The sequence below is a fragment of the Bos grunniens genome, chromosome 18 (assembly GCF_055505025.1).
Source record: "Bos grunniens cultivar Pamir isolate PY7600 chromosome 18, Bosgru_T2T1.0, whole genome shotgun sequence".
NCBI classification, from domain to species: domain Eukaryota; kingdom Metazoa; phylum Chordata; class Mammalia; order Artiodactyla; family Bovidae; genus Bos; species Bos grunniens.
The window spans coordinates 52857853-52878095 of record NC_141182.1 but is presented as its reverse complement, the minus strand read 5'-3'; the positions used below and the strand labels follow the sequence as shown (position 1 = coordinate 52878095).

The 20243-nt window shown below is 50.6% G+C and overlaps 1 protein-coding gene and 1 pseudogene across 7 annotated transcripts in view; both read right to left on the bottom strand.

Annotated features, from left to right (window-relative positions):
* NECTIN2 (nectin cell adhesion molecule 2) overlaps positions 1–13154 on the bottom strand; it is a 33047-nt gene extending 19893 nt beyond the window's left edge. For all 6 annotated transcript variants that reach the window (XM_086353062.1, XM_086353063.1, XM_086353065.1 and 3 more), the window contains exon 1: positions 12861–13154. In XM_086353062.1, coding sequence (XP_086209188.1) covers positions 12861–12951 — 91 coding nt within the window. In that variant the 5' untranslated portion in view covers positions 12952–13154. The remainder of the gene's footprint in view (positions 1–12860) is intronic.
* On the bottom strand, positions 111–3314 carry LOC147354025 (large ribosomal subunit protein eL15 pseudogene; annotated as a pseudogene). Its single transcript, XR_015146173.1, has one exon. The product of XR_015146173.1 is annotated as a large ribosomal subunit protein eL15 pseudogene (transcript).
* Positions 13155–20243: the final 7089 nt, after the last annotated feature.

The following is a 20243-nucleotide window of genomic DNA, read 5'->3' as shown; positions in this document are numbered from 1 at the left end:
AAACCAGTCAATCTTAAAAAGAAAATCAACCCTGCATATTCATTGCAAGGACTGATGCTGAAGCTGAAGCTCCAATACTTTTTGGCCACCTGATGTGAAGAGCTGACTCACTGGGAAAGACCCTGATGCTGAGAAAGACTGAAGGCAAAAGGAGAAGGGGGCGGCAAAGGATGAGATGGTTAGGTAGCATCACTGATTCAATGGACATGAATTTGACCAAACTCTGGGAGACAGTGGAGGACGGAGCAGCCTGGCATGTTATAGTCCATGGGGTGGGAAAAGAGTGGGACATGACTTAGCAACTGAATAACCACAAAGTAGTCCTTAAATCAAAAATCTTTAAAAATATCCTATTTTATTTCATTTTTCACTACACAGCTTTTAGTGTCTTAGTTCCCCTACCTGGGATAGAGCCCGGGCTTCCCATTGAGAGTGCTGAGTCCTAACCACTGGACTGCCAGGGAATTCCCTATCTTATTGAAGTATAGTTGATTGATTTATTTTTAACATTTTATTTATTTCTTTAATTTTTGTCTGTGCTTAAGTAGTTGTGGTGCTTGGGCTTAGTTGCTCTGCAGCGTGTGGAATCTTCCCAAATCAGGGATAGAACCCTGTGTCTCCTGCATTGGCAGGCAGATTCTTTTTTATTTTCAGTTTAATAGACATTTATTCCATTATTATATAGTTGAACAACCTCTACACACAGAATAATATGGTTTAAGATTTTTTGAGTAGGAAGGAATTTGGATCTCAAAAGGTTTTGCAAGTCTGTTTTCTGGAAATGACTTAAGTGGGCCTTTTAAAAACCCGTGGGGAAAAAAAAAAAAAAACAAGAAAAATTGGTTCAAGAAAATCAGTAATTAGATTTCAAAATTAAACTACCTATTGAGACAGCAAACCAAGAACTGGGGTAATTCCTCTTCCGTATTTTCTACGTTCAAACACACCCTGGGAAACAGAAGTCTAGTCTACAGGAAGACACGATGCAACGAGCAGAATGAGGTGGTGAGCCCAGCCACAACTGGTGGCCTGCCAAGTCTGGAACTGTGAAGCTCTTGAGGGTGGTTTGAGCAGGGATGGGAACAACTGTAGACAGCACAAAGTCAGAAGCCAATTGAACTTGTAGTGACACCAACTACATGATTTTTCTCAGTAGCCTTTTTTTAAAAAAGATACTTATTATTTATTTGTTTATTTAGTTGCCAGGTCTTAGTTGCAGCACACAGGATCTTTGATCTTCATTGCAGCATGTGGCATCTAGTTCCCTGACCAGGGATCGAACTTGGGCCCACTGCATTGGGAGCACAGAATCTTAGCCACTGGACCCCCAAGGGAAGTCCTTCTCAGTAGCCTTTTAAGAATGGAGTGACTTGACCCTAGAGAACACTGATTACACTTAGCAATGATACTTTTAAATATAACCACCCCTATTTCCTGCATCCCCTAAGGTGGTTCATGATGGTCACAAACTAATACTACAGATAAAACATTTAATTTTTTGATAAGTTTTTACTATCGTCCTACACCTGAAAGGGATCTGATGAACATCAGCCTCCCAATCCTAAATCCTAGGAGTTATTAGCTCCTAAAACCTCAGGGCTAATAACTCCCTCTCACTTATCTAATGTTCAATTTCCATTCGTTTTAATCAACACCAATGTCAATACAACCATGTTGCATGAAGTTCAGTATTCTACACATGCCAGAGTCTGAACCAGGAGCTTTATGTGAACTTCAGTGGTACCATGGAGGCCAAGGCAATTTAATTTTGGTAAACCAGGATTTGATTCATTTGTGAGAACCCTCTTGCAACAGGTCTATTCAATTCTCTTAAAAATAGTGGCATTACTTTTTGCCTTTCAGAAGCAGCAGTTACATAAATGAAGTACCAGATTAAGCCTAAAACATGGACCCTAGTCAACTTTATTTTTCTGCATATGATCTTGAGAAAGGATCAGGACACCCTTCACATTTCCAAGAAATATCCAACTTAAAACGTTGTAGCTGCCAAACTCCATAGAACTGCAGAGCATTGCATCACCCCAGTAAAGCTGCAGGTCTCATCACATGCATCAACAAATCTACAGGGTGAAATTTCTGCACTCCTCTTTTATAGAACTTTACACCTATTGCCCAAACAGCATTTTAAACATGGACATATCAACTCCCTAAGAAAGCAAAAACAAAGGCATTCCCCTTATTAGAAACGGGTTACACCATCACTTAAAGTCTTCGAGCATCACTGCACTTTAACTTCCATAATTTTTTTTTTTTTTTTGGCTGTACCAGGTCTTAGCATGTGGAGTCTTAGTTCCAGACCGACCAGGGATCAAACGCGTGCCCCCAGAATTGGAAGCACAGGGTCTTAACCACTGGACCACTGCGGAAGTCCCTAACTTTTATAATTTGACAATGCATTCAATGAAGCAATCTGCACACAACTAGTTTCAACAGACAAATTAAAAAACACTTTTAAGCAGACAAGAACGTCCTAAATTATTAGGTAAGAACTTGACAAACATTACTTATATTAGCGGTAGCGGTGGAGTTGGAGAGTACTGCACCTTCTCCAAGCTGCACAGCGAGAGCCACCAATAGCTTGGTGGAACTCGTAGCCCTTGCCTGGCCCGCGGCTCTTTCTGCCTGCAGACGTCAGCCCCCGTATCTCCTCGTGGTTGTGGACTGGTTTAGTGGTCCACTAGGGGTCAGGGTTTCTTCTGATAGCTGTATGGAATGGATCAATGAGGATAACCTCAAAGAATTGGTATGTAGACTCTTCACCAACCCAGTAGGGATTCAGGAGCCTTAGGGCCCCACGGTGGCGTCCAGCGCGCTCCTCCGCAGCAGACTGAAGGCTTCGAGCAAACTGGAGCTGGTTGACACCATGGGAGACAGGCTTGCCGAAAGTGGCACCCTTAGGAACTGGGCGTTTGTAGCCACCGTGGCGCACACGAATCCGATATATGACATAACCTTGCTTGGCCTTGAATCCCAGCCTGCGGGCCTCATCGGGCCGGGGCAGGGGTGTTAGGGGGGATAGGGGAGGTGCAGCGCGGGGGGGGCGCGGTGCAGCGCGCAAGAGCGGGTGGTACCGCCAGCAGCGCACCCGGGGTAGGAAGCGCATCACGTCTGACTGCTTCTTCCTCCATAGCTCGTGGATGTACTTGTCCGCACCCATTTCGACTCACCCTGATGGCTGCCGCCAGACGAAAAGGACCGAACCTTTCTCCCTGGCAGGCGGATTCTTAACCACTGGACCACCGGGGAAGTCCTATAACTGATTTACCATGTGTCAGTTTTAGGTGTATAGCACAGCCGTTCAGAATTGTCTTCAGATTCTTTTCCTTATAGGTTTAACAAACATTGAGTATAGTTCCCTGTGCTATGCAGTGAGTCCTTGTTGGTTATCTCTTTTATGTAGTATTTCTTTTCCTTAGACGATGAAGGGTGGATGAGAATTTCCTGGTTTCCGATCCACTGGTTAAGGCTATGCTCTCTCACTGCTGAGGGCCCAGGTTCAACCCCTGGTTAGGGAACTAAGATTCCACAAGCTGCCCAGCACAGCCAACAAGAAGAAGAAAGAAGGGAAAGATAAAAGGTGGAAATGTCATATCTGAAATGTTCATCCAAAAAAAAAAAAACCCAAAATGGTAAAGTGATGAAGCAAACAGGACAGAATATGACACGCTGTCAAGTCTAGAGGCAGAGATGAGGGAGGCTGCTGGGCCTTTCTCCCAACTTGCACATGTATGTTGGAAACTTTTCATTGTCAAATGTTTGGAGGGAAAAAAGAATTTTCCAAAAATAACAAAAACTCAAATCTATGCCAAAAGAAATTAAAAAAAATTTAAGGGTATATATTTCATTGTTTTTCCTGCACAGTTGTTTCTAGAAAACCTACAACCCTCTAAGCCTGTTTTTTTTTTTTTTTTTTCTATTAACAGCCTTATTGAGATTAATTCCCATTTATCCATTAAAAATGTATGAGTCAGTGGCTTTTCATGTATTCACAGGAGTTGTGCATCCATCGCCATAATCAAGTTTAGGACATTGTTATAATGCCCCAAAGAAATCCATGTAACAATCATACAGTCAGTTGCACCTCCCATTGCCCAGTCACTGACAATCAGTGATCTACTTTCTGTCTAGAGACTGGCCTCTTCCGGGCATATCACATAAATCAAATAAAAAAATACGTGGCCTTTTGTGTTTGCTGTCTTTCACTTGGCAGTGTTTTCAAGGTGTACCCAGGCAGTAACGAGGATCAGTGCTTCGGTTCCTTTTTATGGCTCAGTAATATTCCACTGTACAGACTGACCATGTTTCGTTCATTCATTTAGCAGCTGATGGACAGCTGAGTTGTATTCACCTTTTGGTGATTATGAACAAAGCTACAGTGAACATTTCCATGCCAGTTTTTGTCTGAATATATGGCTTTTATTTCTCAGCTCATCATTGGTTTTCTGGCTTTTAATAAAAACGAACATAAAAATAAATGTTTCTCCAGAAACTTCCGCTGGTGGTCCCGTGGCTAAGGCTTCATGTTCCCAATGCAGGGGCCCAGGTTCAATCCCTTGCCAGGGAACTAGATCCCACATGCCACATCCCTAACTCTAACCCTATGACCCAGCGCAGCCAAATGAATGCATTAATAATTTATTTTTAAAAAAGGCGAATTTTTTTTTACCGTGCAAGGCAGTAAAGCATGGGGGACTGAGAGCACAGACTGCGTGCCTTCAAATCCTAGCTCTGCCACTTACTGGCTGTGTGACGTTGGACAAGTCGTTTAACCTCTCTGTGCCCCAGTTTCCTCAGCTGTAAAGGGGAGGGTAATAATGGTGCCCACCTCCTAGGGGTTGCTGTTTAAGGATTAAAGGATGTTTGTTGAGCACTTAGTACACAGGGCCCCAGGAAGTGCAAGATCAGTGCTTGGTAAATAAACATAACCAGCTAAGTATAATTACAAGTAGCCCTTGACACCCAGCTCCGAGGCAAAGGCCCATGCCAAGCTGCCCTTGACCGAGATGTGAGGGGAGGCATGTGTGCAGCGGCTGGCCTCCCACAGGAATCCAGGGAACATTAACAGTGACCCTAGTGAGAGGGTCCCCAAGAGAAGGCAGGACCCATCCTAGGCACTGCTCAAAAGAAGCCATCAGTCAAGGCCGTGTGACACACATATCATCTCGTGGAATCCCTACATATATCTTGCAACTCAAACCCAGGGGGGCCACCTTGAGATGTGGGCATCCTCCCCTCCAGAGGGACCACACTGCAGAGTGTCATGTGTGGGACCCTGGAGCAGATGGCTGGGGGCTTCCTGCTGGCTCTGTGCCCTCTTAGGTGGGTGACTTTTTTTAAAAAATATTTATTTATTTGGCTGCACCAGGCCCTGGTTTCAGCATGTGGAATCGTCCATCTTCATTGTGCCACATGGGATCTTTAGCTGTGACATGGCAACTCTCAATTGCAGCATGTCGGATCTAGTTCCCTGACCAGGGATCAAACCCGGGCCCTCTGCATTGGCAGCATGGAGTCTCCCAGCCGCTGGACCACCAGGGAAGTCCCCGGGTGACTTTGTTTTGAGCCTGATTTCCTCCATCTGTAAAATGGGAATGTTTGAGCAACCCTGTAGGGTCCCTGGCGACAAGTCCATGACATGATTTTCTCCCATAGGTTCCTCAGAGGGCAGGCACAGCAGGTGAGTCAAGTAGGGGCAGACAGCCACATGCTACCGACCAAGTCCAGCTCCCTCAGTTACTTTTGGCTCAGGTAGCATAGTTTCAGAAGTGACCTAGCAGCACAGAAAGGTCTGGAGGTCAAATCCAGACAAAAATCAGGATATGAGACCCTGGGGGCAGCAGTTGGGTGGAGCTGAGGCAGGGTCGCCCCCTTCCCTCAAGGTGCCAGGACCCTGCGTGGCTCCCAGAGGCGCTGAGGATGGGACAAGGGTTCCCAAGGGCTCTGCCCCCTTTGAGCTGGGTGAGGAGGGATGGGAACTCAGTCAGGGAAAAAACACCCAGGCCAGTGTGAGCGCAGAAGAGACGAAGGGTGGGGATGAGGGTTTAAGTTTTCTTCTTGAGGTAAGTGGGAACCATTGAGGGTTCTTCACTTGGAGAAGAACTTGACTAAAGCAAAGATTGAGAACTTCAAGGGCTTGAGTGGTAGAACCTTCCTGCTAGCCATTCTTTTCCAGCCTGTGCCAACCAGTGGGCAACAAATAGTTGCTCAACACGGTGACCCCAGGTACTAGAGAGTCAGTCCCTGAGGACGGGGATTTATCTATCTTGTTGCTTACTGTATCCCTAGAGCCCACACCAGGGCATGGGTATAGTAGGTGCTCAATCAATACTGTTGGGGGAAAAAACAAAAAACAAAAAAAACTGTTGAATAAATATCAAGATCTGTTCTGGCTGTACATTTCACAGATGTGTCAAGATAAGTCCTCCAGGAGTTGACATTCCAGGAGAGGGGAGAGATTGCACAGACAGTCGGTGGCGGGGTGGGGCAGGGCTGGGGCTGGAGGGGAGGACCTAAAGCAGGGGCCTGACCCAGCCAAGGGGAAGGGCAGGAGGGCTTCCTGGAGGAGGAGACCCTTCCCAAGGGAAGCCAAGCTCCAGCCCATGGAGCTCCACACCTTGCCTGGGTCACTGGGTCCCTGTGGGGACTCAGATTTCTTGTCCTAAGGAAATCCTGTGGCTGCCAGTTGCCTCTCTTCTGGGGAGTTCCCTGGTTGCCCAGTAGTTAGGACCCAGGCTTTCACTGTCGTGGCCTGGGGTTCACACCTCTCTTCTGAGGGAGGTTGTCCTCCTGCAACTCAAGTGGCCCTGGTAGCTTCAGAAGATTTAAAAAAAAAAAAAAAGCAACAAGAAAAAAAAAACCCCACTTTTGGGGATTTCTTGGCAGCTTAGTGGTTAGGACTCTGTGGTTTCACTGCTGAGGGCAGGGGTTCAATCTCTGGTCGGTAAGCCTGAAATAAATGAATTAATTAAATTAAAAAAACCCCCACTTTTAGCTTCTTGTGGGGCAAGCTTCTCAGGAATTTCTTTTATCACCAATACTTTGTCCTGGATGGCCATACACCCTTCCTCTTTCTGACTAGCTGGCCCTCATCATCCCCTCACCCCGAACCCATTTCCCCATCTCACACACCAGGTTTTCATGACCCTCCTGAGCTCCTGGAGGGCAGGAATTCTTTGCCTGGTCTTGTTCACAGGGTTACACTCGAGACCTGCAACAGAGACCTGCTCCTGGTAGATGCTCCATATATGTGAAATGAAGGAGGTTCTAAAATTCCAAGGCTCCACGATTCCCATTCTAAATGCCTCATTTTGAATGAATGAATAGCATGGTTCAGCCCCCATATGGTTAATGGCCCATCTTTTCGGTCTTTCCACCTCAGTAAAAGGTTTACGATGGAAGCTTTGGAGTCATATCTGACTCCACTTTTTCTCTCTCAACCCCCATTGCAATCCATCAGGAAATCCCATCAGCTTCTTCTTCAAAATATATCTTCAAGTGGACCAGGTTTGACCCCTGCATTACCCGTATCTTGGTCTAAGCCAGTGGCATCTCTCCCCTAGGTCATCTGACACACACCCCCTCCCTTGCCATGAAGGGCTGCAGGTGCCCCCTGCAGTTCCCACACGCAGAGAAGGGTCTTCTTCTATGGCTCTCTCCTCACTCGGAAAATAAAAAAAGCTCAAGTCTTTATAGCAGCCCACAAGGTCCTGTGTGACCTGTGCCCGTGCTCTTTCTGACCTCATCTCTCACCCTCTCCCCTTGGCTCACCCTGCTCCAGACACGCCATCCTCCTCACCATTTCTCAGACATGCCAGGCAAGTCCCACCTCAGGGCCTCTGCACTTGCTGTTCTCTCATCCTGGAATACTTTCCCCTCCCTCGCTCCCTTCAGATCTTTGCTCTGGGGCGTTCCCTGACCACCCTAATGATGAGAACAGAAATTCCCTTGACACTGCTTCGTTTTCCTCATTGCACCTGATGTCTTTTACCTGCTAGAACATTAGTTCTCGGGGCAGGGATCTTTGTCTTGAAAGTGTTAGTCCCTCAGTCATGTCCAACTCTTTGTGATCCCATGGACTGTAGCCTGCCAGGCTTCTCTGTCTGTGGAATTCTCCGGGCAAGAATACTGGAGTGGGTAGCCATTCCCTTCTCCAGGGGATCTTCCTGACCCAGGGATCAAACCCGGGTCTCCTGCATTGGCAGGCAGATTCTCTATCATCTGAGCCTTGGTTCCTGCTGTATTCCCAGAGCCTAGAGGCGTACCCGGCACACTTACAGCTCTTACAGAGCTCCAAAAATGTGTTGAGTGAATGAATGAGGTGGAGATGGGGAAGCAACAGTGCATTAGATGACAGAGGCTGAGGCTGAGTTAGAGTTTGGGCTTTTTTTTAGGGGCACTAGGGAACCATAGAGAGTTACAGGCAGGGGGAGGGACAAGGTTAGATTTGTGCTTTAGAAAGAACCCTCAGAATGGACTGGGGCCAGGCTTCGGGGGTCAGGGCAGTGGGGATGGAGGATGAACTGGATTGGAAACACATTCAGAAGTTAGAACGGTTGGGACATGGAGGCTGACCGGCTGTGGGGCAGGGGTAGGTGGTGAGGGGAACAAGGTGTATTGGCTGATGCCCAGATGTTTTGCGTTTCAGGCAGAGGCGGGAGAAATGAAGCCAGGAGGAAGGTTGGCCTGGAGTTCAGACCCTAGCGTCCAGGACACTGTTGGGCGAGAGCCTGTGCCCTGACCTTGGCCAGAACATGGTCAGCAGCACAGTGGGGGAGGGTGTGGCCGTGGGAACACCAGCCGCCCTCAGCTTTCCTCAGCGAGCCAGGCTGGTGACAGCTTCATGGGGTGTCAGCTGGGTCCCCAGACACATTTCCCCTGCCTGTGGCCTGGCATGCTAGGCTTCCTGTGGTGGCAGGGCAGGGGCAGCCCAGGGCATTGTGTGAGCCCAGGGGAATCCTTTGGGCGGGTGGGGACAGAGACCCAAAGCCTGAGACCCTGAGATCCGGGGAGGGGAAATCAGGGCTGAGAGGAAGGGGCTGGGGGCCTGGACTCCTGGGTTCCTGCCTGCCTGGCTGGCTCCTCCCAGCTTGGCTCACCCTCTCCAGACCTACAAGGTATCGTAGACCTGCCCTCTGACCATAGAGTGTGGCGGACGCCAGCTGGCCCTCGAAGGCCAGCATGCTTGGAGTGCCAGCCTCAGCTGCTGCCTCAGCTACCTCCATAGTTAATTAATTGCATCAATCATGGTGCCCACCCCCACAGCGGACATCCAGGAGCCGGTTTGGTGGAGGGTGGAGGGGGGGGCGCGGGGGGAGGGGGGGGGGGGCGGGGGGAGGGCGGGGGGGGGGTAGAGGCAGGGGGTGGGTGTTGTTGAGCAGAAGCAGCCAAGATATTGGGCTGTCTGGGTCTGCATATCCTCACCTGCCTCCCCAGCCCACCTCTCTGATGGTGGTCATCACTCAGCTTGGAGGATGGTCATCATTCCCCTCCCTGGTCTGTGATTTTCTGCCTTTCTGCAGGGACTCCACCCCTACTGAAGGTCTCCCCTGTGGAGTCTGATGCTTCTGGGGGTGACTCTCTAGGACTGTTCTTCCTGGCTGAGCCCCTCAGACAGAACCCCACCCCACCGCTCTGCCCAGGCCGAGTTTACACCAAAACACTTCTGTGTCTGAGACTCTGGCCCTCCTCTTGCAGGTCCTGTCTCTTTGATCTCTTGTGTCTCTGTCTCTGGTTCTTAGGGTTCGCAGTCTGCCCCTCTGTGTCTCCCAGGAGTCCCTAGTCTCTGCTCTCCGTGTCTGTCCGTCTGTCTCTCTCTCTCTAAAAGTTTTATTGAGATACAATTCCCATACCATATGATTCGCCCATTTAAAGTGTCTAGTTCAATGACTTTTAGTAAATTCATACATTTGTGCCTCCATGACCACAATCAATTTCAGATCATTTTCACCAGGCCCAAGAGACCCTATCTGTTCTCATATTCTCTTTCTTCTGTACTCCGACATCTGAGGTCTGGATCTTTTGGGTCTGGGGGTCTCCTCATCTCTGGGATCTGGCTCCCAGCACCGATTCCTGGGGTCTCTAATCTCTCCAGGTTTCTGGTCTCTGTCTCTCAGGATCTCTGTTTCTCCATGGCTCTGACCCTCTGCCTCCTGGGTCTCCCCATCTCTGCATGTTTCTCCACATCCCTGCCATACTTCCTCTTCGCTGGGCCATCTTGCTGGGTCCCCTTTTCTCCTCCTCCTCTTGCTCCATTTCTCAGCATCGTTGGGACATTAAAAATGTAACAGCGTCCCTGGTGGGGGCAGGGGAGCTAGCCAGCCTGCCCAACTCCCTGTCCCTCCGGTGTCTACCACCCTCCGTGGCCCCCACATGCTGAGGCCTTGAGGTTGGCCTGTGCTCTGACCACCCTGGGTCATCGCATCACCATCACTGACTGGCTGGGGTCTTTTGGGCCCCCACCCAACTGTCACAAAACCTCTGTCTCTTTATGCTGTTCCTGCTTTTCTCAAGATGTCTTCCCAGCTCCCTTTGCCCTGCCCCCCACCTTCTCTGCCCCCATCCCTGTGGCTGGATTTCATCCCCCATCTCTGTTCCATTTCTACATGTGTCTCTGACACCGTCCCTAAATTTGTTTGACACCCTCCCTCTATTGGCTTCTGTCCCCATGTGTGGATCTCCAGCCTCTCCCTGAATTCCTCTTGACCCTCTACTGCCCCCCAAGATGTGGGCAGACCCACCCCTACTTCTCCCCTGTCCAGTTCTCCTTCCCTAATGAGAAGAGACAGCAGGCCGGCAGTCCCCTCTCCTCCCATCCCCCTCTGCTACGTGGGGCTGCCTGGCTGACATGGATGAGCAGTGAAAGCCGGGAGGACTGGGGAGGGGGGCTGGCCCGGCAAGAAGCCCAGGTGGTGCACCCTCATTCCTCGGAGGCCAAGGAGGGGGAAGTCAGAGGAGCCAGGGACAGGGAAACAGAGACGGATGGAAAGGAGAGAGAGAGAGGGTGAAAAAGGAGGAGAGAAAGAGCTTGGAGAGAGATTAGAGAGCCAGAGGAGCAGACAGGGAGAGGGTGAGAAATGGAGAGAGGAAGAGGGGGAGAGAAACTGAGGGAAGGAGGGGAGGAAGGGAAGGAGGGGAGGAAGAGACGGAGAAGAGGAGGAAGGGAAGGAGGGAAGGAAAGAGGCAGAGATGAGAGAGAGCAGGGCACAAAGGCTCAAGGACGGAGTGTGGGGAAGGGGGACGCTCTCCTCCTCAGGCGCTAAGAGCTTCCTCCGAGGATCAGTGGGATCTCTGAACCGGCCCTCCCCCCCAACCCCAGGGTCCCTGCTGGGATGGAACTGTTATCTCAGTTTTCCAAAGAAGGGAATGGAGGCTCAGAGGCACTTTCCGGAGCCCACCAGGTAGGGCAGAGCCAAGAAAGGCTCTGAAGTCTGAAAACTGGCTGAGGATGCTGGGAAAGTGGCTTGTCCTTTCTAAGCCTCTGTTTCCTCATCTGTTGAATGGGAACAGGGACTGGACCTGTCCCTTAGGGCGACTGAGAGCCTTCTGCGAGATCACGCACTGATTTTATCTCACTGTTTCTGACGCAGAGGGAGAAACAGCCGGAAGGAAAAGTCTGTGCCCCTGCTCTGGGTCCAAACTGGGAGACCATTCAGAGACAGGCTGGGGGAAGAAAAGATCTAGGGCTCCCGCGAGCTCCCTCGCACTTTCTGGCAAACGTTTGTGAAACTCCAGTATCTATCGTGAGTTTCTAGCTGGGAATAAACAACCGGGTCACCTGCAAAGGGGCAGGGCGAGAGCCTCCCTCACCTGTTTCCTCGCAGCCCCTCCCTCTCCTGGGGATGCACCCCTCCCCTAGGGGAGGTGGGGCAAACAGCAGGAGTCGGGGAGGGGGGCGGGGAAGTGGGCACAGCGGAGGGAGAGACCGCGGATTAGGGCGGCGTCTCCTCACGTCCACCTCCCGCTGCGGCTCTGAGGACAAAGGCGCGACGAGAGGAGAGATGAAGTCCCCGAAACCGGGAATCCGGAACGGGGAGCCAGGAGAGCTCCCGCCCCCGCCCTGCCCTGGCTCGACGAAAGTGAAACCGGGAAAACTTCCCCTGGGATGTCCCCGCCGATCGCTCACAAGGAACGGGAAAGGTCCCAGACGGCGGGACTCTGCCTCCTTAGTCTACGCGGGACACAGACCGACCGAGCCTCCAGCTTTCAGACAGGGCCTCTGGCTCTTCATCAGATCTAGAACCCAAGAGACAGGGTTCCTACCCACATTTATATCTGAATTCCAGGACATTCCAATGCCCACAATTAAACCTGGAGCCCAGGAGACAGGGCCTTTTGGCCTCCTCTCCCCCCAGTTCTGTCTGGGACCCTAGAGACAGACAGAGAACCCTGCTCACAATCTGGAACCCACAAGTTCGAGCCCTTCCTGACTCCAGTTCCTACCAGGACCCCGGTAGACGGAGCCTCTAGCCTTCATTTTCCTTGGGACCCAAGAGATAGAGCCCTCAGCCCCTATTTTTTCTGGGGCTCAGGAGTTCCTTGTTTTCTGGGCCCAGGAGTCAGAGCCTTCAGCACCCTGGGGCCCGGGGTTGGAGCCCTTAAGCCCTTCCCCAGGTCGTCCGAATTATCATTCTTGGCCCTGTAAGGGGCCCAAAGTCCGAGCTCCCCGCCCGCCCCTCTGAAGACATCTGGCTCCCTGCCCTCAATTCTCCCCGGGCCTCAGACTCCCAACTCTGAGAGAAGGAAAGATGGGGGTAGTCTCGCCTGATCGTAGCGACCCTCCTGCTGGGGGTAGGGAAAAGGATGGTTTCGCGCGCGGCGGGTAGGCGTCTGCGTTCTCTCACCGGTTTCCCGGAGCAGGAGCAGCAGCAACGGCAGTAGAGGCAGCGTCGGCGGCGACAATCTCAACGGCCGGAGGGCTGCGGCCCGGGCCATGGGGGTCCCGGGGAGGGACTGGGCCCGGGCAGGGGCCTGAGGGCCACTCTGCGTGCGCCAATCGACTGGGCAGACGAGTAGGTGCCTGAGTGGCTTCGGCTGCCGGCCGGTTCCCGCGGCGCTCGGCTTTCTCGGCTCTACTGCCGAGGTCCGGTTCTCGGGCTCCGCGCCCCTGGCCCTTAGATTCTTTCTGGCTTCGGACTACTTGACGTCACAGGATCCACCCCCTTCCTCCCCTCCTCGCGGAGCCGATCTGGCTCCGGCCACGCCCCCTCAGGCAGGTCAGACCCCGCCCCCTCCTGGGATTCCATGTCTGTCTCTGCCCAGGATTCTACGCTTGCCCCGCCCCCCCAGCATTCCTCTCCCTCCCCTTCCCAGGATTCTACACCCGCTGCTCCCCAGGATTCTAATTTCGTCCCTCCCAGGACTCTCTGATCGCCGGCCTGCATGCCCCAGAATTCTCTCTTTGCCCTCTCCAGGCAAACCCCGCCCCTTAGCGCTATAGCCACGCCCCTTTACACCTAAATTGCCCTCGAGCCCCGCCCCCAGTCTAATGGGGCAAGTACCGCGCTTCCGACTGTCTCCGCCTCCACGAAGTCCCGCCCTCAGGCTTGGCCCTACCCATTCGTTCTCCCCGTAGTCTCCCCTGCCCCTCAGGAGTTCAGTTTGTCCAGGCCTCTGCCCCGCCCCCTTTAGTATTGGATAGGGCCATCTGGACACACATGCGTGAGGCACGTGGTTTCCTATAGACCCGCCCCTCTGGAGCCCCGCCCACATATTGAGACTCCACCCCCTTCGCCGCCTGGCGTCTTCCCCAGTTCTCGCCCCGTGCTCACTGTCTTGTCAGGTCTGTCCGCATTCTCAGCCTATCCTCATCTCTTTCTAATCTCTGCCTGAGAGTTTAGGAGTCACCGCGTCGTGTCTTTTTAGATTCCTGTCTTTTAGTGTCTCTGTCTTTGTGAGTCTCTCTGCCTCTTTTTCCGTCCCTGTGTTTATCTCTGGGTCTTTCAGTTTTCACGTTTCGGTGTCGCATCGTGTTTCTGGTCTCTTTCTTCCTGGTGGTCTTCCTATCACTGTCTCTGTGTCACTTGGTTCTTGTCTTTTTTCATCCCTTTGACTCTGGCTCTGTCTCTCTCGCTCCCTGCATCTGTGTCTGTCCTGACCCCTGTCACTCTGTGGGTTTCTATCTCTGTGTCTTTCTCTGTCCCTGTGTTTCTCGGTGCGTTTCTGTGTTTCTTTCAGTGTCTCTGGTTTCTCTCTGCGTCTCTCTTGACCTCTCTCCATCCCGCAGCCCGCTGCTCCTGCATCTGGTCCGCACCATCTCCTTACTGCAGCCTTCCGCCAGGGGGCAGCACAGACCGCTCCCAGCGGTCGGCTGGCCCTGCGGGGTTGGGCTAGGTCGGGCCTCCAGACTTGACTAGTCCCTCCCCGTGTCCTTGTCCCACTTCTCCTATCTTCCCAACCTCCTCGCGTCTTTGTGTCTTTCGCTCTGACTCGGCCCCTTTGTCTCTCCCCGGCGGCTCCCGCTTCTCCCCTCCCCCACCTACCTCTTCACATTCCTTGGACTGCCCGGGGGAGCTGGTGAGGCCGCCCAGCGTGTAGGGACGAGGGCGGCAAGCAGGAGGCTGAGGGAGACGATGCCGTTGAGCGCTTGAAATCCCTTGGTTCCAGTTCCTCGAAAAAGGAGCTGATCAGCTGGGGGCTGATGCTTCGTGCCCAACCAAGAGGACCCCCATAGACTTGCCCTCCCTTCCCACCTGCCACACACCTGAGTTTTCCTACCCAGAAGTGCAAGATCTTAAGTAGTGGAGACTGTGATTGACTGGCATTCACATCTTGGTAATAATCCTGTTAATAAATGTATTTAGCACTGACTATGTGCCGGGTGCTAATCCAAATGCGCTGTATTATCTCAAATAACCCCCCACAGCACCCTATGTGATGAGGAAACTGAGGCACAAAGAAAGAAGTGACTGGATCCAAAGTCAAAGAGTTGGCTACTTGTCAGTTGGTGGTAGTTTAGTCGCTAAGTCGTGTCTGACTCCTGCGACCCCATGGACTGTAGCCCGCCAGGCTCCTCTGACAATGGGATTCTCCGGGCGAATACTGGAGTGGGTTGCCATTTCCTTCTCCAGGGGATCTTCCCAACCCAGGAGTTGAACCTGGGTCTCCTGCATTGCAGGCAGATTCTTTACCAGCTGAGCCACCAGAGATGCCCACTTGTCAGTTAATTCCATACAAAAATCACACGAAGGGAGATTTCACGATCCCCATTTCTCTGAAAAACACACAGAGCATAGAGTGATTATCTGCCCCCATGCCTCCCAGCAAGGAAGTAGCAGGCTAGGACCTTCCCATGGTGTGTCTCTCAGCCTGGCATGAGGTCAGCTGGACAAATACAGTCATCACCCCCCCTTATCTGCGGTTTCAGTTACCCCGTGTCAACCCCAGTCCAAAAATATCAAATGGAAAATTCCAGAAATAAAAATTCATCGTTTTTTAACCATTCTGAGAGGCATGATGGAGTCTCGAGCCCTAAACATAAATCATCCCTCTATCCAGTGCTTATACACTACCTGCCTCTGAGTCACTTAGTAGCCGGTTGCATTATCAGATGGACTGCAGTGGTGTCATGGGGCTGATGTCCAAATAACCCTCATTTTATTTAATAATGGCTCAAAGCACAAGAGTAGTGATGCTGGCAATTTGGACATTCTCTTGCTGTGCCTTATTTACAGATGAAAGTTTGTCACAGGGATGTGTATATAGAAAAAAAAAAACAAACAAACACTGTATATGTAGGGTTCAGTACGATCCACACATCCACTGGGGTCTTGGAATGTATCCCCTAGATAAAGGAGAACGACCATAGGTGCATAGTAAATTCTCTCTAGAACTCTCTGTCCTTCTCTCCCCAGTCTGGGGCCAGACTAGAGGGCCAGGATCTCTGGGGTTAGTGCCAACTTTGTTACTGATTTGCTTTGTGAAATTCTGCCCCCTTCCCCCATTCCTCGCTTGGACAAAATAACCAGTCCCCAGGGAGAGTTTCTCCAGGAAGTCCCCTCCTTAGCACCCACTCTTCTCCAAGCCTGTCAAGGAGTATGCTCAACTGTCTCCTGGCTCTTCTTTGTGAGCTGGGGTGAGCCCAGGAGGTAAGCCCCAGTAGGCTGGAATTTCATGCCCCTAGTCACATACATAAGGGGACTTGGATAAACCTGAGCACTCCCTTGTGTGTTTGTTGACAGATGACTGGGTGAGTCTCATACCTGGGGAGTTGACTTCCAGCGTCAAGGAGTCTCAGAGGTGACACTTTACTGAAGAGTCATAACCACTAGGAGGTAGGGGTACAGAGCCAAAGGCTTCCTGACGGAGCTAGGGAGTTGATGCTAAGTATTATATTTTACCTGCCCTTTAACCAGTCAGTCCTAAAGGAAATGTGTGCTAAGTCGCTTCAGTTGTGTCCGACTCTTTGCGACCCTATGGACTGTAGCCTGCCAGGCTCCTCTGTCCATGGGGTTCTTCAGACATGAATACTGGAGTGGGTTGCCAAGCCCTCTTCCAGGGCATCTTCCCAACCCAGGTTTTGAACCTGCATCTCTTATGTCTGCTGCATTGGCAGGCAGATTTTTAACCACTAGTGCTAACAGGGAAGTCCATTAAAGGAAACCAACCCTGAATATTCACTGGAAGGACTGATGCTGAAGCTAAAGCTCCAATACTTTGGCCACCTGATGCGAAGAGCCAACTCATTGGAAAAGACCCTGATGCTGGGAAAGATTGAGGGCTGGAGGAGAAGGGGGCAACAGAGAATGATATGGTTGGATGGCATCATCGACTCAATGGACATGAATCTGAGAAAACTCCAGGAGATAGTAAAGGACAGGGAAGCCTGGCGTACTGTAGTCCATGGAGTTGAAAAGAGTTGGACATGAATGAGCGACTGAACAGTAACAAAACCTCTTCCATACTAAGCCCTTATGGTTCAGAGCGAGCCTGGCCCAGTCCTGGCCAATCAGAGCATTGGGTCCCCTGGCCTCAGGGATTGGTTCAGGGATGGGGGTGGGACTCATTCCTGACCAATGAGAATTAGCCCTGAGATGTTTGCTTGAACTAATAGGGAAGGGACACCTCTTTTGATGAGGGTTACTAAACTGGCAAAACACTGGTTCTCTAGGTGCCTCCAGAGATAAAAGAAACTGCCTGTGTATGGAGGACAGGAGAGCTGAGAAATGGAACAGGCCAGCTTTCTGATGAGACTATTTAAGCCCCTGGATCCAGCTATGCCTGAAAGTAGTCAGTCTTTGACCTTCCTGGTTATATGAATGAATAATTTTCCCTTTTCATTTACACAACTTTTTTTTACTTCAGTTTCTTTTTTTTTTTTTTTGTCATTTGCAACAAAACACATTTTTACTAATAAAATCTGTATGAGTCCAGAGGTGGCACAAATTCCAGTAAAGTTCCAAGGACAAGGAGTGTTGTTAGTTGTTCAGTCGTGTCTGACTCTTTGCAACCCCATGGACTGTAGCCTGCCAGGCTTCTCTGTCCATGGGATTTCCTAGTCAAGAACACTGGAGTGGGTTGCTATTTCCTTCTCCAGGAGACCTTCCAGACTCAGGGATCAAACCCAGATCTCCTGCACTGCAGGCAGATTCTTTACTGTCTGCGTCACTAGGGAAAATTTGTCAGAAATCTTAAAGATGTCCTGGCTTTGAAGGAGAGGCAAGCTTTGTTACAGTGTTGGAAATGAGAGAGGACATTCCAGGTGGGAGAATAGTAAATTCGCAAAGGCACAAGATGTGAGAGACGGGGCAGTGGGTATATGTGAGGGGTGACATCTTAGCCTGTCCTGAATGCCAGGTGAAGGGTGCCTCATGGTCCTGAGAGCAAAAGGGAGCCACAGAAGGTTGAGGAGCAAGGGGAGTCTATTCTGAATTTGCCTTTACTTCCTGGAGCCCCAGATCATGGTGGTTCATCACCCCCCACACCTGCTGCCCCTTCCCCCAGACCCTTGGCCAAGGTGGGAGGAGGGATCAGACTAAGCAGGGCACAGGCTGCCATCTGTATGCAAATTGCCTGGAATGCCATGCAGATGAGGGATCTTATGCAAATGTATGCCCTCTTGGGAGGCAGGCCAAGACCCTCCCGTCATTAATTTGGGGACCAGGTGCTGGGCGGAGCATCGCTTTCTCCCTGGGGTTCCCTCTCTCCCCTCCCCCAGCCATCATCTGCCCTTAATGAGGTATCTCTCTCCACCTGGTCCCTTTCTTGCTTTTCTTTCTGTCCCTCCATTTTCCATGAGTGATAATAATAACAATACTAAACACATACTGAACACATGCTCTGTGCCAGGCTTTGCATTAAACACTTTTCACAGTTATCAAATTCTCCCAATCATTCTATGATTTCTCTGTGTGTCTGCTGTATTTTTAAAAAAGGATATTCCATTCTGGGTGAGGGAGGGAAGGATTGGGAGATTGGGGTAGCAGATGCAAACTATTATATACAGGATGGATAAACAACAAGGTCCTACTGTATAACACAGGGAACTCTATTCAATATTCTGTGATAAATCCTAATGGAAAAGAATACGAAAAAGACTGTCTATATATGTAAAACTGAATCACTGTGCTGTACATCGGAAACTAACACAACATTCTAAGTCAACTATACTTCGATAAAAAAAATGTGAGCTGAACGTCCGTGGGAAGGATGGAAAGATTGATGAAGCCTCAAGTATCTGAGAGTCCTTGGGCTTCCCTGGTGGCTCAGACAGTAAAGAAACCACCTGCAATGCAAGAGACCCGGTTCGATTCCTAGGTCGGAAAGATTCCCTGGAGAAGGGAATGACTAGCTACTCCAGTATTCTTGCCTGGAGAATCCCATGGACAGAGGAGCCTGGTGGGCTACAGTCCGTGAGGTTACAAAGAGTTGGACACGACTGACTGACTGACACTTTCATTTCACTTATGCGAGAGTCCTTAAGGTGACTCCTGAGGACTCTCGCTCTGCTTGGTGAGTCCTGTGCTCACGTCATGCAGGTGAGAGCCAAGGCCAGGAGGCATGTTTTGCTCCACCCGCAGGTGTGGCTGCATGCATTTGCCCCCACGCAGCCCTGGGAACTTCCGGATGTGGATCCTCCCTGCTGCCCCTGGACTCTGGGCGTGGAGACCACACCACACAGGAGGACAACGGAGCCCCGTGAACCCTCAAGCTCAGGCGGCAGAACTTGGATCGTTTGTTCCCCATCTCAGTGTGTTAACCTGCCCCACCTCTCTTGTTTCTCACATTTGTTTATACATTTATTTATTTCTAATCTTTTGGCCACACCCAACGGGAATCTTTGTTTCCCAACCAAGCACTGAACCCTGACCCCTGTGTTGGAAGGTGGAGTCTTAACCACCGGACCACCAGGAAGTCCTTCCTGTTTGTTTTAATCTGACTCAATAAATCATGGGATTTGAGCACCTTAATTCAGCCAGTGTGAGCTCTTCCGTTCTGGAAATCTCTGAGCATTTGCTCAGTTGCCTGCGAGGAGGCTCCCATAGCATCTCTTCAACTCCCCACGGCCACAGATCCCACTTGGTCCATCTGGTGGCTCAGTAAACTGAGGACAGAGGGGCGGGGTCACCGGCAGAGACCGCCCAGCATGCACTGCACAGGTATACTTGCTCCCTCTCCTCACAGTGGCCGTCCACCGCTCAAGTGTGATTTATCTTTATCTGATGGACTCAGGGAGGTGAGGTCACTTGCCCAAGGTCACACTTGTCTTCCCCGCACTGCTTCTGAGCTGCTCTTTCGAAACTTTTTTTTCCCCTCCCTTTCTAACTGGAATGATCTCTCTGAATCCCAGTTCTTTCTGTGTTTCTGTCTCTGCAGCCCTACCTCTCTGTATGGCACATTATTTTATTGTGCTCCGCAGATACCGCATTTTTTTTTTTTTTTAATAAATTACAGGTTTGTGGCAACGCTGTGTCTATTGGTGCCATTTTCCCGACAGCCTTTGCTCGCTTTGTATGTTTGTGTCACATTTGGTAATTCTTGCAGTATTTCAAGGTTTTTCATTGTTCTTCTATTTGTTATGGTCACTGATGAGTGACCTTTGATGTGACCACTATGACTCACTGAAGGCTCAGACGATGGTTACCATTTTTAACAAGAAAGTGTTTTGTTTTTGAAAGTGTTTCTTAAGTTAAGCTACGTACTTTTTTTTTTTTTTTTCAGGCAGAACGCTATTGCATACTTGCTACAGTACAGTGTAAACGTAATATATGCACTGCGAAACTGAAAAA